Below are 23,277 nucleotides of genomic sequence, written 5' to 3'. Positions count from 1 at the left end.
CTGAAAGGGGGTTCCAAAGAGGATGGATCTAGACTGTTCTCAGTGGTAGCAGATGACAAAATGAGTCGTAATGGTCTCAAGTTGCAGTGGGGGAGTTTTAGGTTGGATATTAGAAAAAACTTTTTCACTAGAAGGGTGGTAAAACATTGGAATGTGTTACCTAGGTAGGTGGTATAATCTCCTTCCTTAGAAGTTTTTAAGGTCAGGCTTGAAAAAGCCCTGGCTGGGATGATTTAGTTGGGGATTGGTCCTGCTTTGAGCAGAGGGTTGGACTAGATGACCTCCTGAGGTTCCTTCCAACCCTGATATTCTATGATTCTATGAAACACTGTACAAACATTAGCTACCAGCTCCTTGGAAAAAAGATAGAGAACGGGATTGCCATCCACATACATGTAACATTCATAACTTTGCAATAAGACAATGACTACAATCAGACCTCATGGTTCAGGGCTTCAGCCAGTCACCTGCAAGGCTCAGGAAGGAATTGTGGGAAGCCCCCATATTTGTGTTTTGTTTTGCTTTTTTTTATTTCTTGCCTTCCTATGAAGCATCAGACTTTAGCTACAGAGGGAGCTGTGATGCTGGATAGGCTGGACCAGTCCTCTGAAGTGGTACAGAGAAGCCTCTTTCTAAGATATCTGGCTGGTGTGTCTTTTCCACATGCTCAGGGTCAAACCGATCATCAGATTTGGGGTCAGGAAGGAATTTCCCCCAGGTCAGATTGGCAAAATGGACCTTGGGAGTTTTCTCTTCCTCTGAACCATGGAATATGGATTGCCTGCCAGAATTATCTAGGCATCTCTCACCTAGTCAGTTCCCTGCCATTGCATGGGCCTTGGGCATTGGTGGTACCTTAGTCACTCCTGGTTACTGCCTGTGGCACACAATAGCTTATTCTCTTGAGGACTGAAATGCTTTAATCTAAGTCTTTGAGCTCAAACCTAGGGGTATCTGGGTGAAATGCAGTGGCCTATGTTGGACAGAAGGTCAGACTCGATGTTCTGATGGTCCTTTCTGGCCTTAAACTCTATGGGGGAAAAAAAGGTGTTATCACCATTTTGCAGATAAACAGCAGTGTGGGGGAAGAATTATTTAAGCTGCTCCAAAGGGGAATAGCCAGGAATAATGGGATGAGATTAAAAAGAGAACATTTAAGACGAATGTGAGGAAGCTTCCGGACAGCAAACTAGCCCTGGGAACCATCATCAAAGGGCTGTTGTAGAAAGAAACCCTGTCACCTGGCTCATTTAAATTCCAGCAGTGGGAATGTGCTGTAGGGTTCAGGCTCACACTGGACCCAGGCGGAGGGACTGGATGATCCCATGAGTGTTTCCCGTCTCTGGTTTCAATGACCCTGTGCAAACCCTGCCCTTTGTTTTCAGGCTCCAGAGGACACTTGGCTCCCTTCTCTGAGGCCGTGTACAAGGAAATCTGATGAGAGAGAAGCAGAAGATGTTCAGTCGCTCAGGTCTGTGTGTCTCACTCTTAACAGGGAGCAGCTATCTAATGCCCTTTCCATCTGAGGCCCTGACCCAGAGTTAAATCACTGCAGCTTCAGCCCTGTGAGCTTGTCCTTGGAGCTGGGCACAAGTCTCCATTACAAAATGTTTTGGTGAAAAATGCAGATTCTGAGACACCGAAACATTTCACAAATTCCTGTCAATTTCACCCAATTGTTCCAAATACACACAGAACAATTCATTTCCTTTCAATACTTTCTAAAGAAAACATTTTGTTTTTTTCAATTTGATAGTATTTTTCCATTAGAAATTTCCTTTAATTTTATCTATAAAAACAAACAAACATTAACTAATGTCCAAAAGAACACCAAATGTTTTCATTCAACATAAACTTTTTTTACTTTTGTTTTTGCCAAAAATTGTGCGCACACATACACACACAAAGTCATTTTTGGCTCAACTCAAAACAATGTTGGGGTTTTTTTGCTTTTTTCCCCCAATGGCCAGAGAACCAAACCATCTTGTTTTTGTTTTTTGCCAAGCTCTAGCTGTGGAGACTGGGTCTGTGGTGAGACTAGCAGTTACTCATGTAGACTGAGGGAAATAGGCTTCCTTCCCACCGTACACTGAAAGTCCCCATTCTAGGGACAAGTAATGTCACTCTGCCCGTCCTGCAGCCTTGGAGTGTAACCAGTGAGGGGTCAGGAAAGTGACTGTCTGCGCCTGGCTAAACTTTCATTTGAAAACTGCTCTGGAGCATTGGAGCAGAGGATGTTCTGTACCCCCATCCCATCAGACACTGGACTTGCTCTCTTCTGCCCCTGGAGCAGAGAGATCAGCCCAGGAGAGCCTCATGACTTCGAGTCATGGCCTATTATCCTCTGTGCTATTTTGTCTCAATGTCTGATGGGAACATCGTGCCCAAGGGCTGTGCTGTGGTGGGGCTCTGGGAACATGCTCAGGGCATCCCGCAGCACCATTGCCAAGATGGTTAGAGAGAATCACAGACTCTGCTCTGGACCTGTCTTGGCCTAATCTGCAAACACCATGGAAAGCTGATCAACTGATTCATGGGGTAGACAGATATTTACCCTTAAGAAGGATGAGTCCTCTCTGGCTGAGGATCATTGTGGAACTTCCCTGGATCAGCAGCCAGAGACATGCCCTTTACTTACCCCAGTATATTTCTGGTCAGATTGTATCATCCTCTTAGTCACATTTACCATATGCCACCCTGAACCACCCGGCTGCCTGCAAACACTGATTTGCAACAGAGTTCCAGTTCTTCTGCACCTGCACAAATGACTTTCCCTGTCTTATCAGCTTGGCTTGAGCTGGACTAGAGATCCAACTTTTACCCAAATGACTTTTAAAATATTGCTTCCTCAAAGGCCCAGTGGGTGCCAGACACTGGCTGAAATCAAACCTGAGCAGATGAGATCTGCCTAGGGAGAACCAGAGCCAGAGTTTGAGCCACAGGTTTGTGCAAAAAAAAAAAAAAAAGTAAGAACTGTAAAATTTTGATGGCATTTGATTTTTAGGGGGGCTGTAACTTGGGAACCCCTTGCTTAAATAACCTCAAATCTGGACCAGTAGCCTTATCCAGACCCACGGGAGATGCAGCAATTTTCAAGACAATCTGACTCAGCATGTGGATTTTAGAGCATTTAGAAAAAATCAGCTGTCAACCATAATCTTCATGGTGCTACTATAATAATCCAGGCCTAGGAAGTGAGCCTGTCTGCTTCTCCAGAGCCCAGGCACAAGCAAAGGTGCAGGTGTAACCCACACATCTTCTGGGTGTGGTGTTTTTGTCCCATCTAGTGGCACCAAGACCACTTAGAGAGAGAGTTAAATGAGTCTGTTCTACAGCCATTGCTAACAGCCAGTTGGCTTTTAGCTCATGCAATAGAGGCTCATGCACTAAGCTCCAGAGGTCCCTGGTTCGATCCCGCCTGCTGACGGCCTGGGTTTCTTGGTGTTACACATGCAATGGCAGTGTGAGCTGCCCCCATACTTGCCTCCCTCATGCACCCACCCCAACCTAGAGGGGTGGGAGTATCTGATATTCTTATCAATGTCAGCATGATCAAAGGGCTTGCTGAGCATCAGGATATACACCCATGACAGAGAACCCTATTCTAAGGACAGTTGATGCCAACTAATATGTCACCAGGATAATGTCCTTGGTCTAAAGAATAACTCAATTTATCATAAAAAATAAACACAGAAAACAAGTTTCAGTGTTCTACAATCATTCATCCAGTCCAAGCAACCAAGGGATCCCACCTGTCATTTTCACCCTTCAAAGTGCTGTACTTCCTTGGAAAAAAGAAAAGGAGTACTTGTGGCACCTTAGAGACTAACAAATTTATTTGAGCATAAGCTTTCGTGAGCTACAGCTCACTTCATCGGAAAGGAGTCCAAAGGAAATGCCAGACAATAGGAAAAATTGAATTACATGGCCCTTTTCAAAACGATCATAGCAAACCTTAAATGATCTCCCCCAGCCCCTGAACAAACTGCTACAGAAAAGTCAAGCAGTACACAGACTATAACAAACATTTTCAGAAAGACTCTAACCCAGAAGACAGAAGTTTGATAGGCCTTTTTTACTGCTTTTAAAATTGAAATCCTGCTGCAACATTGAAATCCTGCTGCCATCCCTCCTTCCAACATCACCACAGCAGGGCCCAAGATAGGGTTGGTGGTTCAAGGGAAGGGGGGTAGGTCATTTGGACAAGGAGTTCCTCAAACACAGCCCCTCTGATAAGAAGCTGATTTTAATATTCAGATTGCTCTCAAGCCCCCATACCTAGCAAGATAGTCTTGAAAACTGATATTCCACTGCACAGCTGGGATAGACTTTTGGAGACTGTGGGAGAAGAACGCACATTGGGATGAACTGTGCTATTGGGTCAGGATGTATTCCTCTCAATGGGGTGGTCTCATTCCAATGAGGGCTGATGGAAAGCTGATAGGGGCAGAGGAGCACACCATTCAGATCTCTTAGAAGAGGATTTGTTCAATGGGATTCTCTATATCAGGATAGTCAATTATTTTTTGTCAAGATCCTAATTTCTTGGTCAAGGTATAGTCAAGGTCAAGACTCCAGAGAAAATAATAAAAAAATAACAATAATGATGATAAGTTGTGAATAAAACAATTTTGGGGTCCATTCAAAAGCATCTGGTGGTCCAGATTTGGCCTACGGTCTGCTTATTGACTACCCCTGATCTGTATGCTAGTGAAGAGGAGAGGATAGCATGTGATAAAGTACTGGTAGGAACTAAAAGAAACAGTCAAATGAAAAAGAGTCCCATTCAATTACATCCCATGAAGCCAGACAACTAAATATTGACATATTTTATAAGTGTTTGTATACAAATGCTAGAAGTGTAATAGTAAGATGGGCGAACTTGAGTGCCTGGTATTAAATGAGGCTATTCGTATAATAGGCACTGCAAAAACTTGGTGGAATGATGATAATCAACGGGACACGGTAATTCCATGGTAAATCTATCGGAATGACAGAATAGGTCATGCTGGTGGGGGAGTGGCATTATATGTGAAAGAAAGCACAAAGTCAAGTATAGTAAAAATCTTAAATGAATCAAACTATACCATAGAATCTCTCTGGATAGAAATTCCACGCTTGAATATTAAGAACATAGCAGTAGGGATATACTATCGACCACTTGACCAGGATGGTGATGGTGATTGTAAAATGCTCCAGGAGATTAGAGAGGCTATAAAAATAGAAAACTCAACAATAATGGGAGATTTCAACTATCCCCATATTGACTGGTGTCATAAATATAGAGGAAAGAGTAGCATAAAATCCCTCCTTGGCAGCTGTACTGGATTGCTTTACCTGTAAGGGATTAAACAGTTCAAATAACCTAGTTGGCACCTGACCAGAAGGACCAATGAGGAAAGAAGATACTTTCAAATCGAGGGGGGGGAATGATTTGTTTGTTGTTCTCTTTGTTGTTCCCTCTCCGGATGGAGGGAGAAGCCAAACAGGTACAACATCTCCTGAAAATATACCTGGAATAATCCATCTAAAATCACAGAAATTGTAAGTAGGGCAAAGAAATGCTTTGGGTTATCTTTTATTTTGGCTTGTGGATTTTTATATGCTACAAAGGTAGATTTATTCCTGTTTTTGTAACTGTGAATCTGAGCCAGAGAGGAATCCTCTGGGTTTTAAATCTTTTATTTACCCTGTAAAGTTACCTTCTCTCTTGATTTTGCAAGTGTGATTCTTTTATTTTTTTTCTTTATAAATGAAGTTCTTCTTTTAAGAACCTGATTGATTTTCAGTGTCCTGAAGCCAAAGGGGCTGGTCTGTGCTCACATTGCTAAGGTAATTGGGTAGTATATTATTCTCAAGCCTCCCCAGGAAAGGAGGTGAAGGGCATTGGGGGGATATTTTGAGGGGATAGGAATTCCAAGTGACCCTTCCCTGAATTTTTGTGTAAATCACTTGGTGGTGGCAGCAATACCGTCAAAGGATAAGGAAAGGAATTTGTGCTTTGGGGAAGTTTTAACCTAAGCTGGTAGAATATAAGCGTAGGGGGTCTTTCATGCAGGTCCCCACATCTGTACCCCAGAGTTCAGAGTGTGGGGGGACCCTGACAATTGGATATATGTCACCTCAGGATGGGATGCTTAGATAAAGTTTCTAAACACCATTAATAACTGCTTCTTGGAGCAGCTAGTTCTGGAACCCACAAGGGGAGAGCCAATTCTTGATTTAGTCCTAAGTGGAGCACAGAATGTAGTCCAAGAGGTGAATATAGCTGAACCACTCAGTAATAGTGACCTTAACATCCTTGTGGGAGCAAAAATACCAAAGAAGCCCACCACAGTAGCATTTAGCTTCAAAAAGGGGAACTACACAAAAATGAAAAAGCTAGTTAAACAAAAATTAAAAAGAACAGTTACAAGAGTGCAATGCCTGCAAGCTGCACGGAAACTATTTAAAAACACCATAATAGAGGCTCAAACTAAATGTATATCCCAAATTTAAAAAAAAACAGTAAAAGGACCAAAAAATGCCACCATGGCTAACAATAGAGTAAAAGAGGCAGTTAGAGGTAAAAAGGCATCCTTTAAAAATTGGAAGTCAAATTCTACAGAGGAAAATAGAAAAAAACATAAACTCTTGCAAGTCAAGTGTAAAAGTATTATCAGGCAGGCCAAAAAAGAATTTGAGGAGCAAAAGACACAAAAACTAGTAGCAAAATTATGTGTAAGTACACCAGAAGCAGGAAGCCTGTCAAACAATCAGTGGGGCCACTGGACAATCAAGGTCTAAAGGAGCACTCAGGTAAGACAAGGCCATTCAGGACAAGATAAATGAATTCTTTGGATTTGGTCTTCACAGCAGAGGTTGTGAGGGAGATTCCCATACCTGATCCATTTTTTTTAGGTGACAAGTCTTAGGAACTGTCCCAGATTGAGGTGTCGATAGAGGAAGTTTTGGAACAAATTGATAAATTGTACAGTAATAAGACACCAGGCCCAGATGATATTCACCCAGAAGCTCTGAAGGAACTCAGATATAAAATTGCAGAATTACTAGCTGTGGTATGTAACCTATTGCTGAAACATGCCTCTTTATCACATGACTGACAGGTAGCTAATGTGATGCCTATTTTTGAAAAGATCTCTAGAGGCATTCCTGACAATTACAGGCCAGGAAGCCTAACTTCAGTGCCAGGCAAATTGGTTGAAACTATAGTAAAGAACAGATTTATCAGACACATAAATGAACACAATATGTTGGGGAAGAGTGGCTAGTAGCCTAGATGGTCAGGGTTGCAGCCCCGTGCTGCTCTGGGTGTCCCTAAACCTCTGACTGCCAGAAGCTAGGACTGCATGATGGGTTAGATCACTTGATAATTGCCATGTTCTGTTCATTCCCTCTGGAGCACCTGGCACTGGCTACTGTTGGAAGACAAGATACTGGACTAGATGGACCATTAGTCAGACCCATTATGGTCATTCTTATGTTCTAACTTCGTACTGCTGCAGTCCATGAATCAGGGCCCAGAAAATCATGCGATTGGCAAAAAATGATAAATTCTGGGTTCTTTTTCTTTGCCTCCTGTGTTCTGAGCAGTTAGAGGTCTTGCTCGAGGGGTCCTACCGTCACATGCTTTTCTGCTGCCAGGAGAGCTAGCAACTTGCTATTTTTAGAAACAAGGCCTGAGCTTCTCAGAGCTCCAGGAGCTAGGGCTTTCATTAAAACACCAGATAGCATGAGATTTGAGGACAGTCGTGGGTATTGGCAGCACTGCTGCTCAGAGAGACTGCTACCAGCTGGTATCCACAGGCATGGAAGCCACATGGCCACGCTGGATAGGGCATCTGTTCCCACTTTGCTTGGGGTCTTTCCTATTCACTGCTTTAAGAACATAAGATCATAAGAATGGCCATACTGGGTCAGACCAAAGGTCCATCCAGCCCAATATCCTGTCTACCAACAGTGGCCAATGCCAGATGCCCCAGAGGGAGTGAACCTAACAGGTAATGATCTAGTGATCTCTCTCCTGCCATCCATCTCCACCCTCTGACAAACAGAGGCTAAGGACACCATTCTTTACCCATCCTGGCTAATAGCCATTAATGGACTTAACCTCCATGAATTTATCCAGTTCTCTTTTAAACCCTGTTATAGTCCTTGCCTTCACAACCCCTCAGGCAAGGAATTCCACAGGTTGACTGTACACTGAGTGAAGAAGAACTTCCTTTTATTTGTTTTAAACCTGCTACCCATTAATTTCATTTGGTGGCCCCTAGTTCTTATATTATGGGAACAAGTAAATAACTTTTCCTTATTCACTTTCTCCTCACCACTCATGATTTTATATACCTCTATCATATCCCACCTTAGTCTCCTCTTTTCCAAGCTGAAAAGTCCTAGCCTCTTTAATCTCTCCTCATACGGGACCCATTCCAAACCCCTAATAATTTTAGTTGCCCTTTTCTGAACCTTTTCTAATGCCAGAATATCTTTTTTGAGATGAGGGGACCACACCTGTACGCAGTATTCAAGATGTGGGCGTACCATGGATTTATACAAGATATTCTCCATCTTATTCTCTATCCCTTTTTTAATGATTCCTAATATCCCATTTGCTTTTTTGACTGCCACTGCACACTGCGTGGACGTCTTCAGAGAAATATCCATGATGACTCCCAGATCTTTCTCCTGATTTGTTGTAGCTAAATTAGCCCCCATTATATTGTACGTACAGTTGGGGTTATTTTTTCCAATGTGCATTACTTTACATTTATCCATATTAAATTTCATTTGCCATTTTGTTGCCCAATCACTTAGTTTTGTGAGATCTTTTTGAAGTTCTTCACAGTCTGCTTTCGTCTTAATTATCTTGAGCAGTTTAGTATCATCTGCAAACTTTGCCACCTCACTGTTTACCCCTTTCTCCAGATCATTTATGAATAAGTTGATTGGTCCTAGGACTGGATTGGTCCTAGGACTGACCCTTGGGGAACACCACTAGTTACTCCTCTCCATTCTGAAAATTTACCATTTATTCCTACCCTTTGTTCCTTGTCTTTTAACCAGTTCTCAATCCATGAAAGGATCTTCCCTCTTATCCCATGACAACTTAATTTATATAAGAGCCTTTGGTGAGGGACCTTGTCAAAGGGTTTCTGGAAATCTAAGTACACTATGTCCACTGGATCCCCCTTGTCCACATGTTTGTTGACCTCCTCAAAGAACTCTAATAAATTAGTAAGTCATGATCTCGCTTTACAGAAAGCATGTTGACTTTTGCGCAACAATTTATGTTCTTCTATGTGTCTGACGATTTTATTCTTTACTATTGTTTCAACTAATTTGCCCGGTACTGACGTTAGACTCACCGGTCTGTAATTGCCAGGATCACCTTTAGGGCCCTTCTTAAATATTGGCATTACATTAGCTGTCTTCCAGTCACTGGGTACAGGAGCTGATTTACAGGACAGGTTACAAACGATAGTTAATAGTTCTGCAATTTCACATTTGAGTTCTTTCAGAACTCTTGGGTGAATGCCATCTGGTCCTGGTGACTTTTTTACTGTTAAGTTTCTCAATTAATTCCAACACCTCCTCTAGTGACACTTCAATCTGTGACAATTCCTCAGATTTGTTACCTACAAAAGACGGCTCAGGTTTGGGAATCTCCCTAACATCCTCAGCCATGAAGACTGAAGCAAAGAATTCATTTAGTTTCTCTGTGATTACTCTATCATCTTTAAGTGCTCCTTTTCTATCTCAATCGTCCAAGGGCCACACTGGTTGTTTAGCGGGCTTCCTGCTTCTGATGTACTTAAAAAACATTTTGTTATTACCTTTTGAGTTTTTGCTAGGTGTTCTTCAAACTCCTTTTTGGCTTTTCTTATTACATTTTTACATTTAATTTGGCAGTGTTTATGCTGCTTTCTATTTACCTCACTAGGATTTTACTTCCACTTTTTAAAATATGCCTTTTTATCTCTCACAGCTTCTTTTACATGGTCGTTAAGCCACAGTGGCTCTTTTTTAGTTCTTTTACAGTGTTTTTTAATTTGGGGTATACATTTAAGTTGAGCCTCTATTATGGTGTCTTTGAAAAGTGGCCATGCAGCTTGCAGGGATTTCACTCTAGTCACTGTACCTTTTAATTTCTGTTTAACTAACCTCCTCATTTTTGCATAGTTTCCCTTTCTAAAATTAAATGCCACAGTGTTGGGCTGTTGAGGTGTTCTTCCCATCACAGGAATGTTAAATGTTATTATATTATGGTCACTATTTACAAGCGGTCCTGTTATAGTTACCTCTTGGACCAGATCCTGCGCTCCACTCAAGACTAGATCGAGAGTTGCCTCTCCCCTTGTCGGTTCCTCTACCAGCTGCTCCAAGAAGCAGTCATTTAAAGTATCAAGAAATTTTGTCTCTGCATTTTGTCCTGAGGTGACATGTACCCAGTCAATATGGTGATAATTTAAATCCCCCACTATTATTGAGTTTTTTATTTTGATAGCCTCTGTAATCTCCCTTAGCATTTCATTGTCACTTTCACTGTCCTGATCAGGTGGTCGATAATAGATCCCTACTGTAATATTCTTATTAGAGCATGGAATTACTATCCATCGAGATTCTATGGCACATGTGGATTCATTTAAGATTTTTATTTCGATTCTACATTTTCTTTCACATATAGAGCCACTCCCCGCTGCACGACCTGTTCTGTCCTTCCGATATATTTTTTATCCCGGAATGATTGTGTCCTCACTCCATCAGGTTTCCATGATGCCTATTATATCAATATCCTCCTTTAACACAAGGCACTCTAGTTCACCCATCTTATTATTTAGACTTCTAGCATTTGTGTACAAGCACTTTAAAAATTTGTCACTGTTTATTTGTCTGCCCTTTTCTGATGTCTGTGTCAGATTCTTTATGTGAATGTTTCTCATCTGATCGGCCCATACTTTATCCTCTTTCATCCTCTCCTCCTGACTAAAATGGAGAGAATCTCGATTATCAATAGACTCTTCTCTAAGAAAAGTCTCTGTCAAATCCACATGTGCCTCTGCAGCAATCGGCTTTCCCCCATCTCTTAGTTTAAAAACTGCTCTGCAACCTTTTTAATGTCAAGTGCCAGCAGTCTGGATCCACTTTGGTTTAGGTGGAGCCCATCCTTCCTGTATAGGCTCCTCCTATCCCAAAAGTTTCCCCAGTTCCTAATAAATCTAAACTTTCTAAGCTTTCTGGGTTCTTTTATTATAGGTCACAATGAATGCCAGGAAATCCCCAGTGTCTGCAGGGATGGGGACTGTGTGGACACCGAGAACAGCTATATCTGCATCTTTCACAATGGTTCAAGGCCACAGGAGAATAGATCATGTGCATGGGTTAGTGCAGATGGCTCGGCAGCCCCTATTAAATCAATAGATTTAAGCCCTTTCCGCATCACTGACCTCCCCGCTGCTGCCCCAGCCCCGCCCCCACTCCACCCCTTCCATGAGGCCCCACCCCTGCCCCACCTCTTTCCTGCCCCCATTCCAACCCCTTCCCCGATATCCCCACCCCAACTCCACTCCCTCCCTGCCCCCAGGGGTTCAGGAGGGGTGCAGGATGCAGATTATGCAGATCAAATGTTACCCTCAGTGACATGTACATAGCCTCTTTGCCTTCAGTTGGTTTGTACTCAGAATTTAGCAAAGTTCACAAGAAGTAAAAGAATCCAGCTCCCTCTCTCTGTGTAGACTGTTAATGGGAGCATAAAGAAGCAAAGACTTAGCTGGGCCACTGAACTGAACAAATGTTGCTGAAGATACCCAGGAAGCAGATCTGCTAAGTAAGAAGCTCACGAAAGCTTATGCTCAAATAAATTTGTTAGTCTCTAAGGTGCCACAAGTACTCCTTTTCTTTTTTTAAACAGTCATTGTCAGAGTAGAACTATAATAAAAGGGCAATTTTACATATGAGACAAATGTGAGAACTTCTATTTGATAATGAAAAATGTGCTTGTGACATTACACTCCATATTCTTTATTGAAATATGCTTATGATATGGATATGACATAAATGAGAGGTACTTTATGCAAGATGTACTTTAGACAATGTATTTTATGCAGGGTGCTGTAGTCATCATGAATAGGTTGGAATATAAACAAGAGGCTGCTAGGCAACTCTCTGATACCACATTCTACAGGCCATTACCCTCTAATCGCACTGAGAGTTACCAAAAGAAACTGCACAATCTGCTCAAGAAACTCCCTGAAAAAGCACAGGAACAAATCTGCACAGACACACCCCTAGAGCCCTGACCAGCGGTATTCTATCTGCTATCCAAGATCCATAAACCTGGGAATCCTGGACACCCCATCATCTCAGGCATTGGCACCCTGACAGCAGGATAGTATGGCTATGTGGGATCTCTCCTCAGGCCCTATGCTACCCGCACTCTCAGCTATCTTCGAGACACCACTGACTTCCTCAGGAAACTACAACCCATTGGTGATCTTTCAGAAAACACCATCCTTCCACTATGGATGTAGAAGTTCTCTACACCAACATTCCACACCAAGATGGACTACAAGCCATCAGGAACAGTATGCCCGATAATGTCACGGCAAACCTGGTGGCTGAACTTTGTGACTTTGTCCTCACCCACAACTATTTCAGATTTGGGTACAATTTATACCTTCAAGTCAGTGGCACTGCGATGGGTACCCGCATGGCCCCACAGTATGCCAACATTTTTATGGCTGACTTAGAACAATGCTTCCTCAGCTCTCATCCCCTAGCACCCCTACTCTACTTGTGCTAAATTGATGACATCTTCATCATTTGGACCCATGGAAAGGAGGCCCTTGAGGAATTCCACAGGATTTCAACAATTTCCACCCCACCATCAACCTCAGCCTGGACCAATCCACACAAGAGGTCCACTTCCTAGACACTACAGTGCAAATAAGCGATGGTCACATAAACACCACCCTATACTGGAAACCTCCTGACCGCTATACTTACCTACATGCCTCCAGCTTTCATCCAGACCACATCACATGATCTATTGTCTACAGCTACGCTCTAAGATACAACCGTATTTGCTCCAACCCCTCAGACAGAGATAAACACCTGCAAGATCTCTATCAAACGTTCTTACAACTACAATACCCACCTGCTGAAGTGAAGAAACAGATTGACAGAGCCAGAAGGGTACCCAGAAGTCACCTACTACAGGACAGGCCCAACAAAGAAAGTACCAGAACACCACTAGCTATCACCTACAGCCCCCAACTAAGACTTCTCTACCACATCATCAAGGATCTACAACCTATCCTGAAGAATGATCCCTCACTCTCACAGACCTTGGGAGACAGGCCAGTCCTCGCTTACAGACAGCCCCCCAACCCGAAGCAAATACACACCAGCAACTACACACCACACAACAAAAACACTAACCTAGGAACCAAACCCTGCAACAAACCACGTCACCAACTCTGTCCACATATCTATTCAACGGACACCATCATAGGACCTAACCACATCAGCCTCACCATCTGGGGCTCATTCACCTGCACATCTACCAATGTGATATATGCCATCATGTGCCAGCAATGCCCCTCAGCCATATACATTGGCCAAACTGTCTCAGCACAAAAGAATAAATGGACACAAATCAGACATCAAGAATTGTAACATTCAAAATCCAGTAGGAGAGCACTTCAATCTCCCTGGACACTCAATAACAGACTTAAAAGTGGCCATTCTTCAACAAAAAACCTTCAGAAACAGACTTCAATGAGAAACTGCAGAACTGGAATTAATTTTCAAACTGGACACCATCAAATTAGGCCTGAATAAAGACTGGGAGTGGCTGGGTCACTACAAAAAGTAATTTTCCCTCTGTTGATATTCATACCTTCTTGTCAACTGTTGGGAATGGGTGTCGTCCACCTTGATTGAATTGACTGACCCCCAATTTGGTAAGGTAACTCCCATCTTTTCATGTGCTGTAATATATATACTGCTTACTGTATTTTTCACTCCATGCATCTGATGCAGTGCGTTAAATCTGTTAGTCTCTAAGGTGCCACAAGGACTCCTCATTGTTGTTTCTTCATGCAACATGGCTCATGGAAGATACCATTGGAAAGGTTATGATTTACTTAATGTGATTATCCAATTTGTATGCCTGTATCATTTCTGTATTTGAAGTTAGGGATATTGACTATGTGTCTGTATTTCAAATGGGTTACTTTGGGCGTCACCCCAACTAGCACTTCAGGTACAACAATGGAAAAGCCAGGCAGTGCTAATGGCCCATTAGCAAAGACAGTGGACTGTGAAAGGGCTTAGTCTTCAGGTGGATGCTCCAGATAGCCTGCGAGTAATGGCTGCCACAGCCCTGCACAGATAGTTGTCCAAGTCACCTGGTACGGAATCCCCTCCCTCCCCTTTTGGAATGCCAGTGTTTTTCCATTGGAAGACAAAGTGTTCCTGCCTTACACAAGAGCTACATAAGGCAGGAGAGCTATATAAGGTTCTCCTCTGCCTCTCCACCCAAAAAGACACTGAAAACAGACCTGGAAGCAAGAACTGAACTTGGGGGAGAAGGGTTGAGCCCAAGCTGGAAGGGAGTCTAGCTTGTGAGTAATAATATCTGAAGTCTCAAGCTGCAGACCAGTGCAGCTGCCTTTCAGAACTTTCAGCAATCTGTCTGTAACAATATCTAGGGTGAGAAATTACTGTTTGTAACCAATTTCTTTAGTGAAACAAGCTTAGTTTGCATATTTTGTTTTATTTGCTTAATAATCTGCTTTGTTCTGTTTGCTATCACTTTAACTACTTAAAATTCACCTTTTGGAGTTGTTAAACTTATTTCTTGTTTATAATATAAGCCCATTTGTACAATTCATAATGTACAGTTGGGTGTGGTCCTGCCTCTGTGTGTGTGCTGGAGGAGGCTTAATAGCCTGGCTCAGCAAGACAGGTAAAAAGGGTGCCCATGCTGGCAGAACAGGTGGGCTCAGTGGTATCCCAGAACATCAGGTGGTATCTTAAAGGGGGGCAACCTGTCACAGTGCTTACCAAATTGTGTACTAAGATTTTAAACTTGTGTTTGAATTGGTCCTGTGCCTCCCTTGACATCTGCTGCAGCAATAGGAGCAGGTTTGGTGTGAGCTGGGAGTTCTGGGAGCACCAGCAGACATTTCCCTGCAGGAGAACATAAGAATATAAGAATGGCCATAGGTCATGGGTCAGACCAAAGGTCCATCCAGCCCAGTATCCTGTCTACTGACAATGGCCAATGCCAGGTGCCCCAGAGGGAGTGAACCTAACAGGTAATGATCGAGTGATCTCTCTCCTGCCATCCATCTCCACCCTCTGACAAACAGAGGCTAGGGACACCATTCCTTATCCATCCTGGCTAATAGCCATTAATGGACTTAACCTCCATGAATTTATCCAGTTCTCTTTTAAACCCTGTTATAGTCCTAACCTTCACAACCTCCTCAGGCAAGGAGTTCCACAGGTTGACTGTGCGCTTTGGAGCTGCTCAGCAGTTCCGCATCTGACCATCTACTGTGTCACAAAGTGAAAAGAATTGCTCTGGTTGTTCCATTGTCAGTTTTCCTGCCCCAAGGACCACAGAATAGGATTTTGAATGGCTCTGCCTGAGCCTACTGCTGGATGGCTCCCTTTCCCAACAGCCATTCAGGGTAGCCCAGGAGAAGGGAAAAGAAGTGAACCAACAACCAATTACAGCTACTTGTTTCTCTTTGCCTCAGACCTGTTTAAAGCAGCCTGGGGGTTGCTTCAATTTTCACCAACTGGGTATAGTCCTCAATAGGCCATATGCTAACTGGGACTAGCCAGGACACAGTTTGCTCATGTCCCCCAGAACACAGCATAAGCAGCATAAACAGGAGGGTAGTACTTGGGGTGTTGAGTGAATCCCCCAGGGGGAACTTGCAGTTGGCTTCCAAGGTTATCAGATCTTATGATTTTATTGCAAGTTGTGATTTTTTATGTATTTCTTAAAGCTTCAGCTCATGGAATCAAAAGATTGCATGAAAATCTCAGCTTCATTTTTTTAAAGTAAATTTTTAGACCTCATGGTTGCAGAGAAAAGCTTGAAAACACAAAGCAAGTGCACCCTAAAGGTAAAGAAACCAGAAGGCAAATAAAAAGAACTACAATTTAAAAATAATCTCCTGGTTTGGGGCCAATTTCATGCTTTGTGTGCTTGACTTATGATTTTTGAATGCTCAAGGTTAGCAATACTGTGTGTCTGAGAATGAAGAGAGCAGAACAAGGCAAAGAATCTGCCTCTCTTTGATATTCACTTACCTTAAATAATGTGGGACCTTCAGGCTAAAGTAGGTGAACTGCAGTGAGAATTTAAAGCCACTTGATGGCGCCAAGAGTCCATCCTCTGCAGAAGGACAGTAAAACTACTAAGGTACCTTTGGGCAGACAGCTGGGAAACTTTCAGAGATAAAGAAATACTGGACAGGTATGCTGTGGGGTATGTGGGTGAGGGAAGGGCAGAGACAAAAGGAAGGACAGAAACTCTCTTGAAATAGACAGTAGTAAGTGTTGACAGAGAAATTGCAAGGAAAACTGTCTTGTTTTTCCTGTCAGTTACAAAATTAACAGATGAGGGGAAGGCATTACAGGCCCTACAGCTGGGGTCTTGTTCCTCCTCCCCCATCTTCCCCTTCCCCAGGATATGAGTAACTGCCTTAGACTTAAGTAGGAATACTGGTATCCTGCAGGGGAGAATTGGACCCGTGGATCTCTGGATCATTTAGTACTGCCTGTCATAAAATCTTTTAACTTAAAAATGAATTCCATGTGAATTGCAGTCACATGGTTTGAGAATTGGCTAAATGATTACAAAGAAAGATTTGTGATAAATGGCAGTGTATCAATGTGGAGCATGGTATCTAACGAGGAACCACAGGGAGCAGTGTTGGGCCATGTCTTTTTTATCATCAGTCATGATCTGGAAGGATGAGCAAACAGAACACTGAAAATTCACAATTGTTACTAAAATTGGGAAGAACAGCAAACATTAACAAGGACTGGAAAAATAGTTCAGAAGAGACTTAGAGAGCCAAGGAACCTGGATAAAAACCAACAGAATAAGAAGCAAATTAGAAATATGAAACTAATATTCTGGGCACCACATTTCCCACAAAGATACTGACAAATCAGGGTGTTCAAAGAACAGCAACAAAGTGATCATGTGGCTGGAGGAAGTGAGTGAGGAAAGACTAGAAGAAATTGCTGAATATATGTCTATGACATGCTAACTATGTTTAAAAGACTATTGCGGCTGCAAAGTCATGCACTCAAATTAGGAAATACCAGAATTAAGCTTTCCTGTGCAACCTTATTTTGGCTCATGTGTGTATTTATTTTTGCACAGTCTTTATCTGCATGATTGCATATTCTGTTTTCCACAGGTCCTGCCTCATTCAGTGAGCAGGATGGATGATAAGGAAACATAACTGAATGTTTTTCCCAACTGTCAAAGATAGTTAGGGGGATTTGGGTTTGAGTTTTGGATGGTTGGGTTCATTTCCTGTTTTCTATTAAACTATTTGCCCAGATCTTAATGTGGCATCACAGAGTGTTTTGTTTCACTATCTTGGAGTGAGATACTGGTAGAAAATATATACAAACAGCTAGCAAATTCCAGCACTTAAAGCAACAGTAAAGCCACTTGATGCTATTCCTGGCATTATGACCCATACACTAACTAGCTAAGACCCAAAAAACCTGTTGTTCAGACTCCCAATAGTTGGCTGGCTGATGAATTGGCAACATAGAGAAATGGCAACCTTGTACAAGAGCTGTGGACAGGAAATTCCTGAGCAAGTCATATCAGAGTGATGGCTATTTGATAAACTTGCTTCTAGAATTTCTGGAGTGTCCTGAAGCTGTGAAAACACCATACACACAGACACACTTCTTACAGAACTAAGGACCTGAAAGTGAGTCCTCAGCTCTCTCTCTTCTTCTCCCCCTGCTGTGACTTCTTTCAGCTGTTGAACACAACTAGAATCATCATCCCCAGTGCAATTCCCTTCTCCTACTGCTGGTTCTCTCCCCTTCCATCTCCTCAGCACAATCTCTGTCTCAGGCCTTGTCTATAGGGGTTGATGCAATATTTTTATTGATGGAACTTGAAATGTGTAAGCTCCACTGGTGTAAATTGCAGCTTCCTTGTCTACACTTGGGTTTTATACTGCAACAATAGCTGAAATGGGGCAAACCCCAATGGAGTCAAGGCTGGTAAAACTAGAGTGGGAGAGAGTTCCCCACCACCCCCTTCATTCAGCCTATCTGTCAAGTTTGTTGCTATTCCCTCCTGCTTTCTGGCCTTTCTTACTGAGAAACCAGCCCCATCTGCTGCTTTTGCCGGTACCAGATTCCATCCATGTACAACAGTTGCCATCTTGGCCAACACCAGGCCTGAACCTGGGACTTACAAAGATAAAAGCATGTGTATAGACAGTTAACACTAATGATGAGGCTCAGCTATCGTGGGAGGGATAGCTCAGTGGTTTGAGTATTGGCCTGCTAAACCCAGGGTTGTGAGTTTAATCCTTGAGGGGGCCATTTAGGGATCTGGGGAAAAAATTGGGGTTGGCCCTGCTTTTCAGCAGGGGGTTGGACTAGATGACCTCCTGAGGTCCCTTCCAACTCTGATGTTCTATGGCTGTAACAGATACATTCTCTGGGGCTCAGCTGTAAGGGGAGAGGCAGGAAAGTTTTGCATGATATTAGTGATTTGTGTGTTTAGAAACACTCCCGGTACTCAAAGGTTTCAATATCATCCTCTGATTTATCTCCTCATTTAGCTGTTCCAGTCCCAGTCTCTCCCATAGGACACACTAAAACCAAACAAAAGTGGCTGTCTTTTCTACTTAGTGCACTGTCAAGGAATGGAGTACACTGCCCTGCTAAGGCCCTTTCACAGAGGTCATGAAGAAGCAGCTGGAACAACTTTCAGATTGCAGGATGCATGGCTTTAACCCCGGATGGGGGCTGTAGCAACGAGAACCCAGAAGGTGGCATCCAGGAACCATGCACAGCTTTGGAGCAAAGGTCAGGTGTTGGGACGATCCCGGCAATAGGTGGCTGGCTGCCTTTAAGGTGGATTTATTTGCCTGCCAGACAGGAAGTAACCCTAACCAGTCACCAGCCCCTTTAAAGATCAGGTAAAGCAGCAAGTGGGTAGAGAGAGAACTGCCTTCTCCACCCTTCGCTTTGGTCTTTCATCAGAACTCCGGGCCTGGCAGGCAGATTTTGCAATGTGTGCGCTCCCGTCAGGAGGCTCCGGGAATACTTCACGCACAGGGAGCAAGTGCCAAGTGTCCAGGGCCTAAGCCAAGGAAGCAGAGACTCAGGGTGCAAGGGGCAGGGGGGAGCAGGGCTTCCTCCCTGGGGACTATGGAGATGCGATCCCCTGGCAGCAGGACAGGCCTCTCCACTGGGCTCTTTCTCCTGCTTTGTGCTTTCCTGCCTCCTGAGATACCTGGGAAAGAAGGTAAGGATAGTGCCTGGCCTCCCCCATCCCCCGGGAGCTGGGCAGGGCCCTGCCTCCAGCAACAGGAACCCTTGCAGCTTGGCTGAGAGAGGGGTGGGAATGGAATGCTCCTTGGGAGGCCTGGGGAGAGAGGTGGGAAGGAGAGCCCTCCTCAGTAGGGGGCTGGACTGGCCTTCCTCAAAGGGGGACCGGAATGGGAGGGAGGAAGTTGTAAAATTAAGACAGGGAATTGTGTGTGTGGAGGGCTGTGGGGAGACTGACAGGTGGGGTTTGCTCAGGAAACTAACACCTCACTCCTTACTTTTCTTTGTGACTCTGTAAACTATTTTCACACTCCTCCAGGTGCGTGGGGAAGCAGACATGTTGCTGCAACTTCAGGGAACTGCACCTTCCCTCCCCACAGTCAGTTTTAAGCACGACACCTTAAAGCATTTGTAGGTCCAGAAGGGATTTTTCTCCTTTTGCATTTAACACAAGCTCTGGGGTTACAAGTTCAAACACAAGCCAAATGAATAAATCCCCTCCCCCTCTCCCTGAAGAATCTCTCTGGGGACTATGGGGAGTTAACACTTTCAGCAATAACATTTTTTGTTTGATTTGTAGCTCTTGTGGAGATTTCTGCATTAGAAAACCCATCAGCACTGGTCTCCCCTTCCACTTCCTTGTGGCAGGGCGAGGGACCTGTACGGTTCATCTGTCCTGCACAACTTATCTACCCTGCCCTTTGCCTTCCCCTTGATCCCTGTCTTCCCCCCTCCCATTTCTCTTTCCTTTCCACCTCTTGGCCTGCCTCTGCTCCACTTCCCTTTCCTGCTAAGCTTCTTCTCCCTCCTCTCCCACTTTGCCCCTTTTGCCAGATGTAGTGATAGATATTCCTAGACAATGCAGTGCTTGTGAGGGATTCAGAACCTGAGGAATGATTCTCTACCTTTCTGAGAGGTTAAAGTGAACTTGTGGAACTGTCTGACCCTCCTTTACGCCACCTGTCTGTCACCTTTCTCTGCACATTTGTATGAAGGGCTTCAGTGTTCTCCCCTCCTACTGGAGTTGCTCTTCCCCTAGCACTAAACTAGAAGAGCTGTCCACCTCTGTGCAGATTAGTGTATGGGCCTCTCTCTCTCTGGCCCTGCTCTGGGCTTTATACTGGATGTAGTTCTCGGACACACTTCAGATAGGGTTCCGGATAAATAAGTTTCTAGACAGGTTTGGCTGTATCTGTTGCGGAGAGGATCAGATTGGGTTAGAACTTAATTTGGGCTCCAAGTGAACTCCAGGAACTGACTTGTCTGTTGGAAGAATAGTTGGTGATAACATTTTGGGGGCTGGATAACTTGTTCAAATACATCTGCCATGCCCCCTTCACTAACAGCTCACCTGCCTCAGACTGTTTTGTTTTGGTTGTGGCTGTGATCCCTTCCTCTAGTCCAGCCCCTAGAACATGTGTAGACATGCCCTGAGATGCTTTCAGCTGGGGGTGTAATTCGCAGCTTGAGGAGACATACCTCTGCCACTTCTGATCAAACTAGAGCTCTAAAAATAGAATGAGGCCACAGCAGCTGGAGGGGCTAGCCTCCCTGAGTACATACCAGTTCAAGGCACTAGGCATGGACTCAGGGTGACTAGCTGGTTTCTCCAGTGTGGCTACAGTCTATGCCTAGAGTCTTTGATGGATAGGTACTTGGGTCAGCTAGCCCCTGATGCCAGCCATGGCTGCTACATTTTATTTTTAGCACACTAGTTCAATCAGAGCCAGTGCAAGTATATCTCCTTGCGCTGGGGATCGTGCCCCCAGCCCAAAGGGTAGACAGACCCTAATAGGACTCATCCCCACTGATCATATCCCCTGACTCTGTTTGGGTCCCAATGTGGATGGGGCCTTTATTTCTTTTGGAGAGATTCTCTCTCTCACTATATGCCACATATCAGTGAGCCTTCCACATGCCAGGGGATGGGCAGCCAAGCTCTCTACCCCATCAGTGTGCCCTCTGTCCCACAATATCTAAACTTTGCAGGTCAGTGATTCAACACTACCTTCCCTCCACCTCCATGCAGCATCCAAATTCTGAGCCTTATGGGTGTGACCTAGCTGGAGACCTGCCTTGCCGGTGCACTGTCCATGGGGACAGGCGGTGCATGTATGTGTTCCCACCACAACTCACAGCAGCAATCCTTTACTGCCAGATGGCACTCCAAGGCAGCATGAGCTTCTGCACAGCTGGGTCCTGTCCTTGCCTAGAAAGCTCTTAAATCTCTCTTGTTCACTACAGTATTTTTCTCCTCTCCCTATCATTATAAAAACTGCCTGTCCCTCTCACATCTCTTCTTCCTCACTTTATCCTGCCCCTTACTTGTGTGGAATAGATACTGTGTCCTCTAGGAACTGACTGGAGTGAGGAGCACCTCGTGCAAATAGGATTTGGGACTACAAGTACTGTGGAAGCGTTATCTCCTCAAAAGTCCCAGAGAGAATACAGTGGAGAGGGGAAGAAGAAGGGAGGGGTGCAGAGATTCATGACCAAATCTCTGATCCTGGGTCATGCCCTGCTTCCTCATTCCACAGGTCTCTTGCATGCTCTCTCCTGCACTTTACACTCTGTTGGCTGTAGAATCATAGAAGATTAGGGTTGGAAGAGACCTCAGGAGGTCATCTAGTCCAATCCCCTGCTCAAAACAAGAGCACACCAACTAAATCATCCCAGCCAGGGCTCTGTCAAGCTGTGAAAGCCAGGGTTTTGTCAAACCAGGCCTTAAAAACCTCTAGGGATGCAGATTCCACCACCTCCCTTGGTGACCCATTCCCGTGCTTCACCAACCTCCTAGTGAAAAAGCAGGGATTTCCCTACACCACTCCAGATTTTCCCATACATCCCCCACCCTCCCACCCCAGTTTTGTGAACTAGTTACATGCAGTGTTGCAAATTTAGTGATTGTTTAGAAATTTGAGTTGAAATGGAAACATTAATACACACTTTAAAAGCATATAAAGTGTATGATAATATATGTGTATCTGAAAAAGTATAATAGATTTGAAAAGTATGAACATAGACTAGCTTCCTTATACAGCTGTTGTTTTTATGACAATGCCAATGCATTCATTTTGATGATGTTGGCCAATCTAATAATTTCAAATTATGATTTGTAAGCAAAGTCTAATTGAACTCTCCCTGACAGGTAGTGATGAGCTGGGGTTTGGGGGGAAAGGCTTCAGGACCAGATTGTATTTACATTCACACCTAATCTACCTAGATATACAGCAAACAGAGCTGTGTTGCCCAAGTGATTTTGGCTGGGGTTGGATTACAAATCACTTGAATGCGGGGGGGTAATGAAATTTTGTATTCTTATTGTATGAGTAAAGGGCAGTAGAACTGTATTTAGCCTGTGCTGATTGAGGGCATCAAGAGAGAGGGTGGGAACATTTGCTTGATGGTCTGCCTGAGACACAAGTACTATTTGACCTGCTCCTCTCCAGTGTTTACAGATAGATATGATTAGGCTCCATAGATATAGTCTTTTGTTTCATTAAGTCAGCACTACAGCTGAAAGCATTGATAATCAGATTTAAGTGCTTAGACCTGCTGTGGGATAGTGTTTCTGTGGAAGAGACAGCCCAGCCTGCACTAGCATCAAGGTTCCCCCGCTGAGAGCTCAGCTGAAATCACAAGAGACCAACTTGCAGGGTCACAGTGGCAGCAGAAGGTGACGGCACAGGGCCATTGGCAACAGAGCGATGGAGT

The 23,277-nt window shown here is 43.9% G+C and overlaps 1 protein-coding gene across 1 annotated transcript in view; it reads left to right on the top strand.

Annotated features, from left to right (window-relative positions):
- The first annotated feature begins 19,091 nt into the window (after positions 1-19,091).
- The window catches only part of EPHA1 (EPH receptor A1), a 66,847-nt gene continuing 62,661 nt past the window's right edge, over positions 19,092-23,277 (top strand). Inside the window, exon 1 of the mRNA XM_038391572.2 lies at positions 19,092-19,540. Coding sequence (XP_038247500.1) covers positions 19,444-19,540 — 97 coding nt within the window. The 5' untranslated portion in view covers positions 19,092-19,443. The remainder of the gene's footprint in view (positions 19,541-23,277) is intronic.

Source organism: Dermochelys coriacea, chromosome 1 (assembly GCF_009764565.3).
Source record: "Dermochelys coriacea isolate rDerCor1 chromosome 1, rDerCor1.pri.v4, whole genome shotgun sequence".
Lineage (NCBI taxonomy): Eukaryota > Metazoa > Chordata > Testudines > Dermochelyidae > Dermochelys > Dermochelys coriacea.
Note: the sequence above shows the minus strand (reverse complement) of the source record. Positions and strands in the feature narration are given on the sequence as shown.